At 39.3% G+C, this 21,508-nt stretch overlaps 2 protein-coding genes across 3 annotated transcripts in view; one reads left to right on the forward strand and one right to left on the reverse strand.

Moving 5' to 3' along the window:
• The window catches only part of LOC118410826 (kelch-like protein 9), a 13,771-nt gene extending 8,008 nt beyond the window's left edge, over positions 1-5,763 (forward strand). Inside the window, exons 12-16 of the mRNA XM_035812658.1 lie at positions 154-335; positions 840-971; positions 1,457-1,632; positions 2,026-2,142; positions 2,799-5,763. Of these exons, the coding sequence (XP_035668551.1) occupies positions 154-335; positions 840-971; positions 1,457-1,632; positions 2,026-2,142; positions 2,799-3,038 (847 nt within the window). The 3' untranslated portion in view covers positions 3,039-5,763. The remainder of the gene's footprint in view (positions 1-153; positions 336-839; positions 972-1,456; positions 1,633-2,025; positions 2,143-2,798) is intronic.
• The window catches only part of LOC118410827 (ATP-binding cassette sub-family G member 4-like), a 25,083-nt gene continuing 7,612 nt past the window's right edge, over positions 4,038-21,508 (reverse strand). The window contains exons 3-15 of one of the 2 annotated variants that reach the window (XM_035812660.1): positions 20,502-20,619; positions 16,895-17,027; positions 15,689-15,745; positions 14,819-14,964; positions 14,495-14,618; positions 13,806-13,920; positions 13,112-13,353; positions 12,637-12,744; positions 12,064-12,232; positions 11,455-11,555; positions 10,231-10,389; positions 8,298-8,430; positions 4,038-7,758 (exon numbers count right to left, since the gene is read on the reverse strand). In XM_035812660.1, coding sequence (XP_035668553.1) covers positions 7,544-7,758; positions 8,298-8,430; positions 10,231-10,389; positions 11,455-11,555; positions 12,064-12,232; positions 12,637-12,744; positions 13,112-13,353; positions 13,806-13,920; positions 14,495-14,618; positions 14,819-14,964; positions 15,689-15,745; positions 16,895-17,027; positions 20,502-20,619 — 1,820 coding nt within the window. In that variant the 3' untranslated portion in view covers positions 4,038-7,543. Of the gene's footprint in view, positions 7,759-8,297; positions 8,431-10,230; positions 10,390-11,454; positions 11,556-12,063; positions 12,233-12,636; positions 12,745-13,111; positions 13,354-13,805; positions 13,921-14,494; positions 14,619-14,818; positions 14,965-15,688; positions 15,746-16,894; positions 17,064-20,501; positions 20,620-21,508 lie in introns of both variants that reach the window. The other variant, XM_035812659.1, reaches the window with a different exon arrangement.

Here is a 21,508-nt window from a genome sequence, read left to right on the forward strand (position 1 = left end):
CTGTTATATTTTACAATCATCAATAGGTTTGTCTTATTTCTTCCGAAATATGAATTTGTATCACTTAGATATATGCAGTAGGGAAACATGCGTTCTATTAGTCTGTAAAGTTCAATGACGGAAACACTTTTTTGCATTCTCCCCTGATCTCAGCGCGGTAGGAGACACCCTGTTGGCGGTAGGCGGCAGGAACACCAGCGGCCTGCTGAAGTCTGTGGAGAAGTACGACATGGAGAGGGACACCTGGTCCTACGTGTCGTCCCTGAAGAACCCGGTCTGTGGGCACGCAGGCTCCGTGTCGTGCGACAAGGTCTACGTCTCGGGAGGGTATACAGGTGAGGTAACAGTGACCATGATCTTGAACCAGTTTAACTCGAATGAACTCCAGTGATCATGAGCTGTGCTAATAGCAGTGATCTACTACACTCTTCTCTTTGTGACGGTAGAAGGTAGTTGGAACACCAAGTGGCACGTCTCAGCGGAGTATTAAGTGTTTTCTCAAGGCTGTGTCCAATCCACCTCCACTTTCTACGCAAACTCACAGTACTGTTCAATTGCCGGTTTCCACGTCCTTCTACAACAACGGTTTCATTCCCCGGAGAGCCAAATTATGGAACTCTCTCAACGACAACTGTATCCCTCCTGTCTACAACTTGTCAGCCATCAAAACAAATGTCCAACGCTAACTCCAATTATTTCCAACTTCTTAGTTCATTGCCTTGAAGTGGCCTAATGACCTTGCTCAGAACAATCTCGTTAAAAAAATGATAGTGCCTTCCACCGGTTTCTACCCTTCATCCACGTCAAGTGTCTTCCTGTTCCCCACAGGTTCCCCACAGGTCAGGACTATGACAAGTCAATGTTGTCCTACAGCCGCAGCTCCGACCAATGGGACGTCAAGCGGCCTATGTTCAGCGCACGCGCATGGCACTGCCTAGTGACGTTTGACGACAACATGTACGCCATTGGAGGTAGATTATTTCTATGCAACAAATTTGTAACAATAACTATAATCAATCTCATTGGCCAAGAAATATTATTAGATTACTAGGAGGAAGAACCCATTCTTGAAATGAGTGATTCTACACCATGGTTCAGAAAGTATAATTTTAAATGCTAGTCCTTGGCCCTCTTTAAAGGGAACTGACTTACTCCCATCTAACACGTGACTATCCAGACAGCTGACGTCAGAACTGTGTCAAAGGTGCCGGGAGAAGAATGTGTCCATGCATAATATAGTTGTTTTCGCCAAGATCGAGAATGTTTAAAAATGTTTCAGGTAGCAGTGTAACTGCGCTTGGACACCACAAAATCCGGGTAAGCTGGTAAGACAAAATAAACGACGCTAAGATGTTTCAGACTAGCGACGTTAAGATGTATCAGACTAGCGACTTTCGTGGAAACTGTAGGCATATTTTTGTTAGAAACATTTGCCGTTACTTCATCTCATCCACAGGACACCGCAGAAACCCCGCAGGTTGGCATGAGGATATAAACGTGGTTGAGATGTACCAGACCAGCGCGAACCAGTGGACCAAGGTGACGTCCATGGACTATCCCAGGAGCTTTGCTGGCAGCTGTGTGGTCAACAACGCCGTGTATGTGGTCGGAGGCGTGTCCAAACAGTCGCAGGTAAGGTCAATAAGACATACAATGGACTAAACTTCGAACAAATTTTGGGTAATATGTCAAAAGTGAAGGCTCATATCTTGCTTTGCCGGCAGCTGCAAATGTATGTTGTGAACAAAGCTGTGCGTGTACGGTGTTTCCAAGCAGACGCAGGTGACGCCAATAAGCCAGTTTGACTGTTTCGCCGAGGAGGACTGTATAAAGTTTTGATCCACTCACACTGTAATAAACCCCTACTCTGTGGCAAGTGTGGTGGGTTCTTAAACATGCTCGAAGTGTGGCTCTCCTCAAATACGTGATCTCCGTCCACATGGAGTAGAAGCCCTTTTGGTCTTTTGGTGAGCTAAGCTGGTTCGAGATCACTGTAAATTTGTTACCTTTTGCACCCCTCTGTAGAGCTGCATGCGGATTGTCCAGCGGTACTTCCCAGAGGAGGACCGTTGGGAGAGGCTGCCAGACCTCCCCAGTCCCTCGAACGGCACGGTGTGTGCCACCATGGCGCTGTCCTGGAGGGTGAGTGAACACCTTAAACCCTGCCCTGACGATTTAAAAATTGGTCCTGCGACATAACTTCTTAAGTGAACACTATGCACTCTGGCGACCTTGGAGACGTGACAGAGGTTTTGGTATCCCATCTTTGATTTCATTTGTTTCTAATTGTAAAAATACAAAAATTGGAAGTGGGGCCGGGGATAAGCACCGATTGCTCCGGCACTGTGCACAACTCATTATATACCACACTGCACATTTTAAACCATATCCCTATAAAAACCTTCGAAACAAGAACAATGCAATAAATGTGATCTAAAAAAAAAACAGCACATCTATCGTGTTCTGAACATGCTATGGTCACGGATTTTGAGCGGCAGGTTTCTCATAAGCTGGAGCACATAAGAAACTTGTTTCACTTTCATCCAAGTGTGAATTTACTTGCCAATGACATTCCCAGCGATATTCATGTATCCACCATATTGAGTATACTTCAATCCTATCAACTTTCATTGGAACTCGACAGAATTTCCAGTTTTGGCATCCCAATGACCACGGTGTTCATAGCTTATAACGGCACACCAGAATCTCGTATTTAGCTTTCAATTTCATCTGAGTATGAAATTTCATGCTAATTGGTTACATTCATGACATTCCCAGCGCTATCATGTGTCCACCAGGTAGTGAACCAGAGCCATGCCATCTACCCGCCTTCACGGGCTGTGAGTTCCACCAGCGTCAGGGACAGCAGCAAGAACATCTCCCTCACCATCAACGAACAGAACAACGCGGACAACAGGAGCGCCCTGTCGCCTGTAGGCCAGACTACCAAGCTTTCTCTAGCCTCGGTCGCTAAGCAGAGCAACCTGAAAGAGCAGGGGATGGACAAGACCAGTGTGGAGATGGGCGAGCTTATCTAGAAGTCTAGTGTAACCCTCCTTTGGATATACTAAAAGTTACCATAACCAGTATCAACAGTCATTATGGTAAACATAGACATTTACAATGTAAATCAATTGACATAGCAACACTGATATCATATACAAGTGTTATTAGTAAGTATATTAAACAAAAATGACAGTTCGCTTCTGTTTCACCCTGCTTTTTATTGACATACAGACTTATAATTTCTGGTTAATACAATACAATATAATATAATGTAATGTAGTGCATGGCTGTTATACATGTACTTTCCATTGTGTAAGAATTTAAATAAGTTATACATCAAACTTTTCTTTTACCTTCTCCATTTAAACAGTGCAAATGTAAAGAATATGTTGCCAGGACAATCGAAACAAGCCAATATTATTTAAACTGAAACATTGTGTCCGAATAAGAAAACTTGCCCTAACCGACAATGTTGGAATAGGTCCAAGAAAGTCAGAACCTAAAAAGTCAACCATACTGTGAACTTTTTGTTTCCATTTATAGATACACAAACAAGTCCACTCATTTCACTTCAACAAATTTCTACAAGATTTTCAAGTCAAATCCTGGTGGAAACAATCCATTCACAGTTTTCAAAACTTCAATCAAAATCTGCATATTACTAACACAACATTTTAAACTCAAAACCATCTTTGCTTGCCAGCAAACAGATAAACTTTTTATCATAACTTCTTCTCACTTTGACAACAAAATATAACAAACGTCTTCAACTTTCTACCACCTGTTTTCAAAACAAAGACTATTTAATAAGCATTTGTTATACTTTAAAGAGGGGGATTCACAGAAGAAAATCTATGTGGAATTTCCTACCATTTAAATCCTAAAGGGCTATCGTACATGTGGTGGGCACCACATGTTCCAAATAGCCTAAATGCTATGATAACTGCAAATTTGGGCTTCAATGTTTTATTCCTTTGCGTTAGTATTTTATGACTTGGTGCCCAGCACTGTTTATATCTATGTATTAGTGATTTTTACCTATTTGACTCCCATTTTACAACATACTACAACCTAAATAACTTTCAATTGTATCTTCAAGAAACTGCCCTTCTAATCATCATTAGATAACATTACCTTTTTTAGCAAGATGAAACTATGTCGGTGTCTAACAATAGTGTTAACAGTACTAGTATGGAAAATAAGACATATGTATCAGACCTTCAATACAATAAGCTCAATATGTATATACTTATTTCACAGTGAAAAGAACAGTTACTTCACAACTCCATATACTCAGAGGCTTAACACAGAAGTTACACCTATACCACAGCCAGATACAAGATGGTATGCTAAGTTGCACTTGTCTATTCAATTTTCAATACCTTCACAATTTCACAGAACCAGTGTACTTCACAAAAACATTCAACTCTCATATTCTTGCTGAATGGTAACTTTAGCTACAGGAATGTAGTTCTAGTCATCACAGATGTTTGCACACTTCAGATATCCAGGTGTTTAAGACATTCTTGGGTGTCTGCAATTTTTAAATATGGTTGAGAGCTGACATTGCATTAAGTAGAATATTTCAAACACACTAAAACCTCAGATAAACAGGTGTGCAGCATAAAACAGTTAATGGTCCCTTAGGCCATGTTGATCTGAATAATATGGATGACATCCAAGCACACATAAATTTTTGTCCACTTGCAAAAAAATAAAAGTTGCCACCATACTGTGAATCTTACAAAGCTGTAGCAAAATGAGCAAATACATGCTGTAAGTTGCGGAAAAATTATCCGAAAATGGACACTTAGATGACAAAGTCAATTCCAAACTCAAACAAGATTGAAGATGAAAAAAATGAGTAATCTATTGTTCTGTATACCATACTGTGTCTTTTAGTGATTCCTTCAACCTTTCTGAATACTTATAGATTTTATAATGAAGGCAGCTTTTTTTCTTTGCATGCTTGCATCACTTTTGGGGTTCCCAGAAGATGTCAACTGTATAATCAGAGAACATATTTTTTTTTAAAACACACAAAAATCATTCTGCATGTCATACTGTGTGTTTAGTCATTTTTTAAATCTCACTGACGCCTTTTTTTTCTTTTCGATCAAATAAATTTCATTTATTAGTTACTAGTACACGCATCAGTTTTGGGGCTCCCAGAGGATGTCCTCCATATAATCAAATCAACATGGCCATAAAATGTGTACAATTCACAATGCGTTCATATCAATACTTTGAATGAGCTCTGAATGAAATGGTCTAGAACAAAAACTGTAACAAACATTTGACCACTTTTGTGATAAAGAATATTATTACTGATAGGACCTGTATAAGGTACACAGGTGTAGAGTGAAATATATCATTAACACTGCTTAATACATGTACAACAAGACGACAGTTACAAAGAACTAAGCTCTATGAAAAAGAGCAAAACATTAGGTTTACTGTATAATTAGGGAATAAGCATGGCATACTGACATCACAAATTATACTGTACTATAATATATCAACTGTTCACTAAATATAAATACAGTTGTAAGAGAATCTATGGGTTACGGTGTACCACAAATAATGTGACAAAGTCACTCTAACGTTATTTATAAACTCTCAAGGAGTTTTTGCATTGTAAGACAGAGCTCCTGCCTATAGTTGCATTGCTCAAGAAGTTGTCCTGAGACAACAATGCAAAGTCTTGATGTTAAACTCTTCTTAGTTCCAATAAAGAAATTGTGCAACAGAATAGAATGCATTGTAAAGGCCTTGTTGTGTGAGTTGGCACAAATTTGTGGTGTGGCTACAATCAAGGAGCTCCTTGATTTTTTTAATGTAAATTGTTAATCATGTTTAGAACTTTAATATTGGGTCTTTGTCAGAGAGTGAACATATTTAAGTCTGTCTAATCACTGTTTCTCATATATGTATTTTGCACTGTTGGCCTTGAAAAATTGCATTTTCCTTTTTCAAATGCTTCCACTTTAATCCTTATCATACCTGTTGATTGTTAGTAGTTTAATGTATTTTCTTGCATTTCTTTTTTCGGGATAAAAGAAAAAAATGACAAATGGATTGTATGGTAAACAAATCCAGCATTATTTTCAATGCTATTTTTCCCACAGATATCATATTCATATATATACACCAGCTCTACTGGTGAATCTTTTTTTTATATTGGTCAGATATTAAGGAAAACAATGTGAAGTCCTGGCTAAAGTGTTAGAACAAAATGTCAGAAATGTACCAAAATGATAGAATTAAGTGAGAAAAGGCAAATTTCTACTTGAAAAACACATTTCATGGAGCAATAACTTAGTGCAAAAGTTTATTTCTTTATCCTTAACTAAATCAGCAAAATAATAAATCTTTTTAATTTTAAGTTAATGTTTTCTCTTGAGTAGCTTTTTCTCTACTGTCAACATTGACATACACTACCATCTCTATAATATCAAGTTTCCCCTGAAGTGCATTAAAAATCAAACAAAAGTTGCATTGCTTTGCAGTTGCATTGGTCAAATCTTACCGAGTATTATTTCTTATCAACCTTATCATGTGAGTTAATTCTAGTCTTTTTAAGAAATATGACTTTTCCAACTGAGGATCTTATTTTCTTTCCTCACAAAAGTATACAGTGACAGCTCCAAAAGCTTCCCCTTTGTTTTCAAAGCTTAAAGTAGCTGGTTAAATACAAAACTATCTGAATTAACCCAGTTTCGTGACTTACATAATTATCTAGTATTCTAATGTAAAGATTATGTTTTCATTTAGAAAGTGAATCATTTCCACCCTGTTCACTGTGCCTGTACAATATTTTCAAATGCATTGCAGATCACTTCAATAGTTTCTTGCTTGTGTTCCACACTTTCTGTACAGATAATTGCTGTTTTCTTCAATACAAGGCTTATGATACTTGATGAAGTCTTTTTAGGTGACACCTCAGGAGCGAGGCCTTTGAGGCTGCTTTTCCACGGGAGATCAATCTCAACAGTTTAATATACCTCCAAAAAATGGTACGTTGGCAAGAAAAACAATGTGTTTTCTGTGCAAAAACATGTCACAGTTGTGGACCATGTCTTTAGTAATGAGGACACTTGAAAAGAGAGGGAGATTTAGAGAATCTGATATATGTTTCAGACTATTTTCTTCTTAAATATTATCTTTTGAAACCATAGGCTTCTAAGCAGTTTCTGTTTTCTAAACAGGGGTGCCATCATATCTTTCAGACAAATTGAGATGGAAAATTTATATAGACACCACCACTTTGCTTGGCAACAGCCAATTCACAATATTTTTAAGGCCTTTAAAAATTAGAATCTCCATTTCAGAAAGCCTTAAAAATACCCAATTTATCCCCTGGCATTCTGACAGGGATCCTGCACCATCTGCCTGCTCCCTTGTCCTCTTCCTTCCCCAGAAAAACAAAATAACTGTTTAACCTTTCAACAAAAAGAACATAAAAGAAATAGCCTTGGCGACCAATCTTACAACAACATGTAAGTAATGATGCCTTTACAACAGAGTTGGAGGATTTTTAACGTTGCAACTTGACTTTCCAGCGGAGGACCAGGTACGCCCCCAGACGCAGCAGGATGAAGAAGATGGCCAGGACGATGAAGTCCACGTACAGCTTGGCGTCTTGCACGTCCATCTCCTTCAGAACGTCTTCGCTCTCGTGGAAGATGCAGAACTTCCCTTCCTCACAGTCCAGTGGGCCACGGTCAAATCCGTAGATCGACAGCAGGATCCCTATCGACAGAAAAGCCAAAGGTGTGAAACCCTTAGAAGCAAGGACAGACTGATTTGAAAAATTCAAGAGTCTATCTCACTCCATATAATACAGTATACATGGCAGTCACCAATTGAATTCTATCAGATGTATCTTATCTGTAGGACCACAGGAAGAATAGCTAGCAGAGATGTAAAGGTAATGTTAATTGCGGATAAAAAAAAATTTAAACAAAGTCTTAGATTCAAACCCGTAACCCACTGCATGCAAAGTTAGCATACTGTGATGCACTATTTTCACTTTATCTATATAATTTAACCAGGATACATACAAATTGGGTCAATATCTTTCTGGTAGTCCTGGGATTTACACGAACAATTGTTACAACTTCATAACAAAATGAATCAAAATTACAATACCATAGGTACACAATCTACATGTAAGCATAGAGAAACTACAGTGTTGTTGATAAAAGAGTATTGCTGATAAATGCAGCTGTATGTTTGAATGTCCTGCACACACAGACACTGACTCAGAGTGAAAAACAGAGGTTTCTGACCTTCGAAGCTGTATCTGACATACGAGATGTACGACATCCACTGCAGGTAGTCTGGGATGGTGTCAAAGTTCACGAAGAATCCTGAGAACAGGAGGATGGGAATGGCTGTCACTGGTCCCAGGAACGTTGCAGCCTGTGGGGCAGACATATTTTTGATAAACTTCAATCTGCAATCAAGTATAACAAATTATATAAATGTAAACATTAGCATAAGCTTGGTTTCCAGGGTCCGTCCTTCCATCCTTAGTTGGAAATTTGCATGTTGAAACGGATGAAAATTACAGCTTGTTCTTTAAAAAAAAAGGAACTTAATGACACAAATAACCTTAAAATGACATATTCCACAATGAAAATTAACAGCATGGGCATCTAAACAATGAGTGGGACAGAAAAAAATCTAAATTGGAGACAGCCTTAGTACCAGCATAAACTTAAACTTTAAAAAAGCATCATTTCATACAAATTTATAAGACCATAAAAAATTCTTACAATGAAAATGACTGGGTTTAAACCTACATTTTTAGCAGTAGATTCAGTAAACACTAGGATCAAACCATCCACCAAAGAAAAGAACTACTAGCAACTGTGACAGCAGCAGTTACCGTGGTACAAAATTTGCTAAAATACACCTAATGCCTGTTTCAATGGTAAAAACAATGATGGCAGGGCATAATATGAAGCAACACAAATTGTTAAAGAGGAAAACACCCTACAGATATGTGTCTACAGGATATGCCACTACTGATGCAACAGAGGTTCCCCATTATTGAAAAGGATTGAATTCAAAGTCACAAGTTGATGATGAAATTCCTGAATTACAAAAAGGTAATAAAGATATTAGAGTGGTATAAATGATTGACATTTTGTCATGGCCAACAATCTGGCAACAGGGCTTGAAATATGCAGTGCTTTAAATATGCACTTTCGTTTGTACATCCAAAATTTGAGTCGTGTACCCAATTTTTGACTGGCAGTGCACTTGTGCACATAATCTGCACAAATGTACTGGTTAAAATCAACTATGACATTATTCTGTGTTCCTTGATTAAGATTTTGAAGTTAGATTACATGAAGAATTTCAGCTCTAAAGAGAGGGAACAAGGGTTGAAATTTTAAGCCTTTCCTGAAATTCTCTTTTCTTAATGTCAAACATATACACCAACATTTTTTTGGTGGACTAAATTTTTAGGTTCAGTGAACAAAAAATGAATTTCGAGCCCATTTATGTTTGTGGGCTTGTCCTGTAGACAGCATATGGCAGTACCTGTATCGAGGGCGAGACTATGCTGATGACTAGACCGTGCGCCTGAGCAACTATACACAATTCTGCCATCATGGCATGAAACAGCAGAATTCTCCACCAGTCAACGGGCTGGCTGGTCAGCAGGTACGTCATGGCTGTGTAGGGGAGGGGGAGCACCAACTGTCGGGACAGCACAGAGGTAGAACAACACCCAGGTCAGTGGGTTTACCCTCAGGACTTGGTCTGGAGGGTGTGCCACTGTCAGTGCAGATGGAATGGAGGATTTGAAGACAAAATGCTTCACACCCCAGGCGGTGCCACAACACGTAAATTTAGGTGTTGACCAAAAAACTTATTTCAAGGGGGAATTACTAATGCTGAGCTGCAACAAACGCAAATGTATTCTTCCCTGTATGAGGTGTTACAAAATAATGTTTTTTTCTGAAGGAAAATGCTCCATCCTTAAAGAGCATCACAAAAACTTTCTTGTTAAAGTTATTCTTCATTCTATTGTACTGACAGATGTTGCAGAATTTTCTTTCTGTTTTCCCTCTAGCTGCACTGACTGCTACACACTCCATAGACCTCCTTTGGGATTTTTTCAGCCAGGCATCAAGTTGTCTTTCCTGTAGAGAAACAAAGTCTCATTTTTCGTTAGTCAGGAGATGTTAAGAAGCGATGGAGGGATACCTGAAGCGATGTAGAAGCCGCTCCGATCAACAGCCCCAGAGACTGTGCCACCAGAGAGGTTAGAGTTGACAGAGCCACAAAGAGGGTGAATCGCAGGGCCTCGAAGGGTTGCTCCGTCATCCAGTACACTATGGTACAGTACAGCACTGGCAGAACAACCTGAGCAGGGAGCAGGGGAGAAGGGGTCAGTCATGATGTTCACCATCAGTCATTGTACCAATATGTCCCCATGGTGCAAGTGGTAGTGCAACCCCGCAGCTTGGCTGTCGGGGTCAAATTCCGTAGAGTTAGAGACTTGAGACCGTTTAAGTATGCTAGAGCGTCAGTCTTAGCTTGGAAATTTTGCAAGGGAATGCAGTTGTCATTTCAAATGGTGACATAAAGCTGGCAGCCCCCTGTATGAGGGAGCTGCAGGTGTAAGCCTAAAGCAACAAATCTCTGCACATACAGACCCCAACGCACTTATAGAGAAAAGTAGGGATGAACGGGTGTGATTGGCTAAGCGTGTAAGCTGTAGCACTACTAGTAAAGAAAAGCGTAATACTTTTTCGTCAGTTGGACAATCTGCCGCTTTTAGTACCAATCAAACTTCTGAACATAGCAGTCAAGATCTAGGTCCAGAGGATTCTGTGATCCTGTTCAGCAGTGTTTAAGTAATGCTTAAAGCCAAGAGTTATGTTGCTTATTTGTCAGATATATAGGGCTTTGTAAGATCTAAGAGTCAACAGGAAAATTCTTGTAAAAATTAGTCTTCCAAGGAGATACACCATGGGGAAGTAAAGACAAACCAAGGAACTAAACAAGCATGTGATTATATGCAGATAGACTGTACATTGCTACTGTGTAGCAGAATATGTTGTGTTACGGTGTGGTCACATTCGTCGCAGGCCGCCATACAAAGTTGATGCCGTGCAGCCCACAATTATCTAAGACAGCCTTTAAGTTAATACAGTTGAATTTTGCAACTCCAAGTACCTAATTTGTATGTAGATTCCAATGATAGGCTTTACAGAATTGGGCATTAAATATAATGATATTGAGCAATTGCCCAAACCAACAAGAAAGTACAAAAAGTACAACTAAGGAAAGTAGCGACATAACATTATACAAAATCTGTATTGACAATTTGAATATGCTAATAGCAACAATGAGTTTATAAATAATCAATACAACAGTGTGTAACAGTAACATGTATGATAAGTAACATAAGAACAGCACACTGACCTGGAAGGGCACATCAGCCAGTGTTTTAGCCAGGTAGTAGGCCTTCAGTGAGTACCAGTAGTTTAAGTGTTCCCTGATGAACACTGACATCTCCATAGGAACTGGGGAGGAAAGGACAACATTGTTGTATCATGATTCTCAACAGCAAAAATTAATCTTCATTTGTAAAGACATCCCAATTAAGACAAGTCTTGTTAATGTTTGATCTGAAATAAAAAGCTGACATTTGGCAAGTAAAGGACAATATTCAAGACATGTCTATTTTCTGCCTTTTCAAACATTCAGTTTTCTTGATTAAGTTGCTCTCTAAAACAGCAACTGTTTACATTGTACCACTGTCTGTCAATGGCTAATGGTCCCATTAATGGCTTAGTGGTCACGATAATGCACTTGCCATGGCATCGCCTAGCATTTGACATGGCACAAAACTCTGATAAGTCTCGAACCTTGCATAAAAACTAAGTCACTCATCCAGTGAAAAGCTTCATTGTGTTTTTAAAAATCTTGGAATGATATTGTTCTTGACAGTCGCAAAGGTATTCACTAGGCCAACATTTACTAATAGGTAACTCCTCAGGTACTTGTTGTAACCCCTGCCCTTTGACTTACATGTGAGCACTGTTGGCATGAGGGCAGTGAACATGAGAAACAGCATGGAGAAGAACAGGAACCCTGTGTTGTTGAACACCTTGCTGCCCTCATTGCCAATCTTCCAGTAGAGCATCCCAATCAACAGACCAACCAGTAGGTGGGAGCACAGCCTCAGTCTGGTCAGAACCTGAGAGAGAAATTCAACATTCACATGACGTCTATACCATGGAAATTACTAAGCTTTGTGGGCACATCATTTATTCATGTCTACGAGGCTTTTCATTTCACGTCATCTGCACTATGTTTGATTATAACTTATGCCTGTAACGCACACGAAGATGACATTGTTTGATCCAATTACCTGTATAGTGTGCTGATTCTTATGTACATGTATGCTGTTGGTAGAGTGCATACCTTACTGCTGACTTTTTGTGTGACTTGAAAAATGGTGCATAGTGCAGCTATAGTCATGAGCCAAGAGATTGTAGTTACATCAAATGGATGAACTTCTAGTTTTCAAGTGGCAACATGAGCTTCATGCTGGTGTTAAAATCAAACTAACTCATACATGACTAAGTCTTAACAACTCACTGTGTCCCTGACTATTGTAAGGAAGGTCCTCTTGAACAGCACCCAGAACTGAGTCAGACAGGAAGTGGAGAAGGTGTTTGTGTGATGTTCCACTTCACCAAAAAACTCCTGCAAAAAAATATTCAAATCAGTTAACAAGAAATAGTCTGCCCTTTTTATATGCCCAATCTCAGTTCATAAAAGATATGACAATGCTATTAAATAGGGTAATGGGTTGCAATTAAGAGATTCATGAAATAATGGACATTTACTTCCTCAGACAAAGCTATAATTCTGTACTAGGATACAACTCTTGCACTGCATCATTTTTGGACCATTAAAAAGTCATTACATGGACCAGATGGTCCTTATGTAGAGATAATCACTAGTACAGGATTGACTGTGTAGCATTGGCCAACTGGTCCATATATGCAGAGTTGGCCATTTGAAGAAGTTTGTACTACTTCTAACCAATGAGAATCACCCTTCCACTGACCCTGTTGCCGTCTTCATCCTCGGTGAGCGGAGTGAGCTGCCCGGACTGCTCGAGGGCTTCCCTCAGCTTCCTGGCCTCGTTCACGGTCATGGTTCCGCTCTTGATGAGCTGGCGCAGCTTGGTGGGGCTGTGCTCCTGGCGGATGGGGGAGTTACAGTGGTAGGATGTGCACTCTCCGTTCTGTACAGCCTTCACCAGCTGGGGTAGGACGTTACCGTACTCACCGCTGGCTACCTCCATAACTGTAGGGAAAAAGGGACATCTTGTTGAGCACTATAATGTAGCATGGCGATGTTATCATTAGGGATATACCATGTAAGAAGGCAACAAAGCAAAAATCTTAAGATGACAGGGTGCTGGATCAACAACGATATAAAAAGATTTTTTCTGAAAAAAAAAAATTCCTCCAGCAGCAGTATACTGTGCCTAATCAACTACTGGATGCATGTGTACTTCTGTGCACATGTTCTACTTTCACGTACTTTCTCTATCCAAATCATTTTCTGATAATAACAGGAAACAAAATTTTGATGTCACAGACTCTGCAAACCTTAATGATGATGGCTTTTTTTAGACCAGCTGATATATGTACATTGCATTTCAAAAATTGAAAAAAGGCAACTTTTTCCAAACAAAAAGCCAAACGTTCTTTCTCATACCTAAATCATTCTTCCAATAAAAGAGGACAACTTACTGTAGTCTGCAGGGTTGTGGAAGGTGGGACAAATCAGGTTCAGTCCCTTCAGGTAGGGGATGAGTCCATCCACCTTCCCCTGGTATATACACTGGCCCTCCCCCAGAACATACAGCTGTGGAAATAGAATGTTACAGTAACAGTTTCAATTTGGACCCATCACATCAGTTGTTACCTTTACCAACAAGGGTATGTTTTTGGCAGAGTTTGTGTCTATATATATAATGCATGTAATACATTTTGGGATTAACAGCATACATTTTGTAACTGACTGGACTACAGGAAAGTCATTGGTACTTTGTGAAACATTTCAAAGAGTTGAGCACTGAGCTTTTTTTTTTTTTTTATTGCAACAGATAAATATATAACATGATGGCGGCACACTCAAGCTCAACATGCTTATTTTCATGCCGTCATCAGAAACAAACTGAGAGTACAAAAGAACATTGAAACAAATACAGACAAGCAAAGCATATAACAAAAGTAATGTTAAGTAACACCATATAACAAAATCATAGAACATAAGAAAATACATTTGAATGTAGGTGGATATTCGGACAGGTACTCCGGGCCAAGCTGGTAGGATAGAGATTCACTTATTCAAATCTTTTTGTTTCTTTTATGAATGATTGTACATGCTGAGCTTGTGGTCTATCTTTTTGTGTGAATTAACAAACAAACAAACAAACCTTGTCAAACATTTCGAAGAGCTTAGCGCTTGGCTGGTGGATGGTGCAGATGATGGTACGCCCACCCTGAGCCAGGGACTTCATGAGGGAAACACACTGGAAACTGGAGGCACTGTCAAGGCCACTGGGAACAGGATTCGATCCTCTCATTAATCATGAGTAATTTGGATTAAACATGTCATATACCCAAGGCTAACTAGTTAATGAATTTCAAGGTTGTTTGGGAAGCCAGCTTTTGTGACAAGGAAAAAAACATACCATGTAAAATAACACTGAACACAAGTTTGTAGCTTTCTTAATTTCAACATTTCCAAAGTTCCCTACCTGGTTGGCTCATCAAAGAACATGACCGGCGGGTTGTTGACCAGCTCCAGGGCGATGGACAAGCGTTTGGCCTGCCCGCCGGACAGATTGACCGTGCGAGTGTTGGCACAGTCTGTCAGACCCAAGGTGCCCAGGATCTCCTCCACCTGAAGGTAGGAGAGGTGTAAACAGTACAAAAAGGTGGCAAACATGTGTGGACATGTGGAAACAGGTGTGGACATGTGGAAAGAGGTGGGGACAGGTACACATTGCTGTACCATGAGTATTTAAAGGATGGATTGATGATGCAAGCTTTCAGTCAAGCCCTGGGTTTCCTCCACCTGTAGGTTTAGCAGGTTAGTAAAGAAAAAGTGTCAACAGGTGTAACAGGTGTGGACATGTGCAAACAGGTGCAACAGGTGTAATGAATAATATTATTATTACAAGATTATTGAAAGGTGATGGTGAGGGTATTGGTACAAGTCGGTTAGACCAAAGGTACCAAGGGTACCAACACTCAGGTGTTGTGAGTAAAAATAGGTGCCACTGGCGCAAAGAAAGTGACAAAGGTGCAGATTCATCTGTAGGTGGGTCAGGTGCAAACAGGTGCTAACAGAGGCAAACAAGAGTCAAAAGCATTGCAGGTACATGTACGTGGTGAAGGGTACAACATGTTACCTGACGTAGATGGCCGACGCTTTTGTCTATGCTTAGACGTGTTATAGAACCGGTATTTGTGGTCACAGGTACTGACAGGAGTTTAAGATGACAATAGAGAGAGCTGCTGAATCAGACATGCAATGTGGTAGTCAGCATATAACAAATATTTTAATAAGACTAGTACTAGCATTGTTACATTCAAATAAAGTCATTTTTTTAAAGACTTCTTACCAAGAGTTTTTTCTCCCGTCTCGGTGTCTTTTCTGTCAGCTTGAGGTTGGCAGAGACCTGTGTAAGGGAGGATAATAAAAGTTATCATATCACGTATCTTGTGGACTATTACCTTGCTGACAGGTGAAATGGCCAAGTGGTTACACCTTGCAGTCGGTAGGTCGTGAGTTTGATTCCTCGCCAAGTCATAACAAAGATTTCAGAATGGTATGTGCTGCTTTCTCTGCTTACATTGTAGCACTCACCAATTTTGCTTTCAATATAAACAGGATTTGTAATGCTTAGGGCATGGAATGGAATGGAATGGAAAAACTTTTTTATTATATTTAAGGGACTATAAAAAAGATTTTCACAATGTTCAGGCAGTTTGTACATGTATGTTGAGCTGATCACTTGTCAAGGTTTGACTGTACGTATATTAAGTCCTAAAGGTAAGTGACAATATTCAAGACAAATCAAATTATCCTAGCCAACTCTTAGACTAGTGAAACAAATATATAGGACTGCCTTAGAAGTTAGAACTGTTACAGAATTCAAATCTTAGTTCACAACCTTAAGTCTCCAAACATCCTGCTACTTGCCATTCTGATCAATCCTAATGTATTTAGTACACAGTAGATGGTAGGACCTAAGTGGTAAAATCTAATCAATCAAGCCTTTTCAGCAAATAAGTGTTGTGCCCTGAGTAAGGGAAAGGCTCTTTACACCTATATCCTTGCTTTGCTTGGGTGAAAACGAGTACCTATGCTATAGCCAGCTTCAGTCTGGGACATCCTATAGAGACTCTAGGAAGAGATGTAAAGCCACTGACTTATCAACAAGAGTTAAGGGGTCCCACCAAGTGTGATTAGGTCAAAGCCTTACAGCCTTCTCTTACCCAGCTTGAACCTAATATCTATAAGACTTCAAGCATATTATTAATTAATTAAGTATTCAACACAGGCGCATTACACCTAAGGGTTACCAGTTCTTCTGCAGTACCAAGGAAAGCAACAAGGAGCCTAAAATCTCATCATTCTTGATACATTGTAGGTTATTATGACATTAAACCTGACAAACCAATATGCAAATATCATGGCAATTCATCCATAGCTATTAATTGTTGAGCTATACTATTCAACCATACACATACATATTTATGTATTACATAATGATATATAATACAAATGCTACCCTTCTTGGATATGGTACCAGGAAGATACGTACCATCATGGCCTCCATGACGGTGAGGTGCGGGAGGAGATGGTTCTCTTGCATGATGTAACACGACATCTTGCGGAAGTCGCGCTCGTTCCTGGGTGTTCCGTTAACGAGTAGCGAGCCGTTGACACCCCCAGTACTGTCAAAACAGGAACAAGACGGGCTGGAGCCAGACCTGGTGGGCAGGATGTTAGTGAGGTAAGCATTAACACATGCTCAAGCATGGAATGATCTTATATCACAATGCTTTGTGGTGGCTACATTTGACATTGTTAGACAGCCTGTAGAGCATTTTCATTCAGTTTCCACATCAGTGAAGAAAGCTGAAGCTGTCAGGTACCCATTTTTACACCTGGGCACAAGGGCACAAGATTGGTACATGTATATGTACTAGTAGCATAACAGAATATGAACCAAAGACCACTGGGATCTTGGTCAGTTATCCTGCAGTAACGCCACATGAGCCCACCATTATGATAATTCAAATGAAAATGCTCTATGATAGCAACAAAAAGCTTCAGAGCAGGAATAGAAATGGACTAGCATCAAACGCTTGGCTAAATATTATTGATATTAATATATTAACATGCAACCAACAAATTGAAAAACATAGCTGCAGAATGCTTTGCACGGGACTAAGCAATGATTGTATGAGAGTGCTACTAACAATAGTATGATTTAATCATTTAGTGTCAATTAGCTGCAGCTTTATTAGTTTGTGAGCTTTAATAAAGGAGTTCTTACATATTTCAAAATCTTATTTCATCAATCCATAAATCATTCATTCATTCACTCACGCACCCAAAATAAAGACTTTCCTTCTACATGTTCATGATCCAAATTTCATCCATCCATCCATCAAACTACCCCTTACATTCACAATGCTATCCACACATATAACAGATATTGTAAACTAGCCTCTAGGGGGCCCAAACTTACGTTACTTCTTTCCGAGCACAAAGGCTATCTAACGCTCAAACATACTGAACATATATAGCTTGTTCAGAACACAAGATATCAAAACAGGAAGTTCTGCTGCAGTACCAAGGGAAGCCGCTAGGGGGTCCAAAATCTAATCATTTCCAGCTTTTGTCACATACCACCAAAACACGAAGTATGAAACCAATCCATTCAGACGTTATTGAGTGAAATTATATCAACCTCCATAAATACATCATGGAAGTAATAAAGCATTTACGATCATGCTAAATTATGTCAGAAATGATATTGAAATGATTGACATATCTTGGCCACATGACTCGGAGACTACGTCATGGAAACAACAAAGTTAACGTGATTCCTACTTGGAGCAGCTATATCAGATTACAATTTCCAAATTGGGCTGTACCAAATATTCCTGGGAGGAGGGGCAGATGAGAAATATTTCCCAACCAATGCATTTCTGGTTTATTTTTACTTTTAAGGATGCTGCAACAAAATGCTGATTTAGTTTGTATCATTCTATTATCCAATGGCACCTGGTAAGCATATTAATTTTGCTTAACTCCAATACACACTTTTAAGTCTTTGAAGCTAAAAACCAAGCCCTGATCTGGAGTACTATGTAGAGACACTATTTATCATGAATAATCATATTAGTAATTATTGTTTCCCACAGCATGTAGTAAAAAAAGTTGAGCCTCTGTTCTTGCAGGACATTCAAAACACACACAATCAATACTGTCCCCTTATACATTTCAACATCTATTGATTTTTATGACCCTCTTTCACAAAATCAATAAAAGGGGGTGCCACTACTCTTTACCATACAAAGTGCATCATTTGGGGAGATATTTTGTCAATGTTTACCTTTTGACTTGCAACTTGTGGTCACATTAATTCATCGTATGACAACAAAGTCATCAATTCTAAACTGATCAAGCTTTGCTTTTTAATACAAAAACCAAAATTAAAGAAAAAACCCTCAACAAAATTTTGTTTAAAATTTTGTTCATTACATGATTGTAAATCAACTCCATAAAAATCAGGACTACATTATGTACTATAAGTAAATTGCTTGTGCTTCAGTGACAGCTCATTGCTTCGCTCTGTTCAATGAGAAGCCATTGAATATCTTCAGTTGGTAAAGGCCCATGCAGGGACACAAGTTCCTTATCTATGCCTGCAGGCAGTGATTGATTGCGTGGATGCCAGTGTCTGGTACACCATAGTATATACATGTATGCCAGCCTGATAAACAGGAAGTCTGAATCTCTCATGGCTTTGGGTGACTCCACCATCACATGATCGCTTTGTAGCACCTACCACTGTAAGACTGAGAGGGGTCTGCAACTAGAATGATCCTCAAACCTATTAAGGTTTGCCTTGATCTTGATGTATTTTGAAGTATGCACGACCATTACTTTTGGCAGCCTCACGGTAATTACATGATGATCTCTTTCATAAAAATCCTGACCTCATAATATTGTCTATTTCATGCAAAATCTATGTTACCATGGCATATGTCCAAAAATGTTTCAAGGTACAAGTAGGACACATGTATTTATCACATTTAAATAACAATTGCCAGAAAATGCTTTCATCTGTCCAAAAAAAGCTTAAAGTTAAACTTAATCTATCAAATATATATTTTGCAAAGATCTCAGTCTTCCAAAAAATTGTACTGACAAGAAAACCTTACTTTTATTAATTTGATACAATGTTGTTTTGGACATCAAGCAAAACTAGGAACATCTGTGAGACCAAACCTAATACCTTTGAACCCTGTCTTTCTCTGAAAGTCAATCTAATTTTAAACACTCAGGATCGCAGGTCTGCCCTTTCCTTGTTGGAGCCCTAGTTTCCAGGACAACAGCAAGCTAGGAGATGGAACACATGCTGGAGGTCACTGGGCCATTGTCTGGAGCGACCTTGGATGGAAATCTGCCTCCTTTCCTTTATACTGTAGGCTTTTGTAATGCAGCTTTTGTTGCCTTGTAACACAGTACTACAGAGTCCTGCTTGCTGGCTCTGTTACAACTTGAAATAGTGGAAAAAAGACCAGGCTAGCAGAATACTTTATATCTTTAAAAAGAAATTAAGTAATGCTCAATCTAGGTAAAAAAATAACCAGGTTCTTAACCTCTTTGACTCTATTGTTCTTGACAATGAAATTTGGATTCTTTCCATCCATGCAATTTCACCCATCCATCCTTTCATCCATCTATGCTTTCATCCATCCATCCTTTCATCCATCCTTTCATCCATCTATCTAGACATCCTTTTATCCATCCATTCTTTCATCCATCCATCCATTCTTTCATCCATCCAACCTTTCATCCATCTATCTATCCATCCTTTCATCCATCCATCCTTTCATCCATCTATCCATCTCTTCCATCCATCTATCCATCCTTTCATCCATCCATCCTTTCATCCATCTATCCATCTTTTCATCCATCTGTTGTCCGTTCGTTTGTCCATCCATCTATCCACCTACTCATCCACTGATGATCCATCAATCAATGCCTACACTCACCAACCCATCCACTGATCTTTACCTCCATCCACCCACCCACCAATCCATCCATCCATCCATCCATAAACCCAGCCGCTTACCCCTCCATCCCTTCCCCATGCACACCCAGTATATAACCTGTACACCCCTACTGACCGGTATCCTGCCAGTATGCTCATGAGTGAAGACTTCCCAGCTCCTGACGGCCCCATGATGGCCACCAGCTCTCCGCTGAAGAACTTTCCCGACAAGCCATTCAATATGGTCTTATACCCTGTACAAAATACATGTCAAAATGGTCATGACGACATCAGGTCAGTAAATGACTGGATAGCGAAGATTTTTCTCTGTCAGAGAGACCGCAAAACATTGAAAGGTATTAAACTTTTTTGTTACATCCTGTCATGAACAAAGCTTACATTCCAAATTATAAAATCACAATATGTGAAAATTCAATTTCATTCAAGACTCTTGGAAACCAAATTCTTGCAATTGGTGAAGGTAAATTAGAGCTGGATGATAAACTGACATGATCTATAGGCTAGCTACACACATGCATGACTCCCACATGACTAGCCATAAATAAATATTGTAATTTATCAACAGAAGTTGAAGCAGTCTTATTTTTCTGGTAGGGAAGAAAAGGAGGTTTTTGAATTTTAATAAACATGCAGTGGAAACACACCAGGTTCACTCAAGTACAGACTGAGCTTGAGGAAACACTTTGCAAATTTGGAATTTGTCATGGAGAGGTCACCATGAAAAGTGTAAGCTAAAAACTACTGCAAACGTTTCAAGGTTTACAGTATTATATAACATTTTCATGAAGTAAATATCATTACTGTCACAGTTCGTTAAAACATGATATCAACATTAAATAATTAGGGCATATAGCCATGGGACAGGTTTTAAAATATGCTACAAAAACTTTTCGAGTTCAGACTACCTTGGCTTTATGAATCAAAACAACCCTTAAAAAGTAGTCCGACATAATGTTTATTGTTACTGTGTTCAGCCAGGCATGAAAGGTGCTGTCACAACGGGTTTGCAACAGGTAATAGTCCTGGGTGTCACACAAGATGCATATCTTTACTAGTAGTCGCTAAAGGTCGCTGCACAGCATGCATCATAAACCCACATCTTTGTTTATTGTTTACATTTGA

Source organism: Branchiostoma floridae, chromosome 3, assembly GCF_000003815.2.
Source record: "Branchiostoma floridae strain S238N-H82 chromosome 3, Bfl_VNyyK, whole genome shotgun sequence".
Classification (NCBI taxonomy): domain Eukaryota; kingdom Metazoa; phylum Chordata; class Leptocardii; order Amphioxiformes; family Branchiostomatidae; genus Branchiostoma; species Branchiostoma floridae.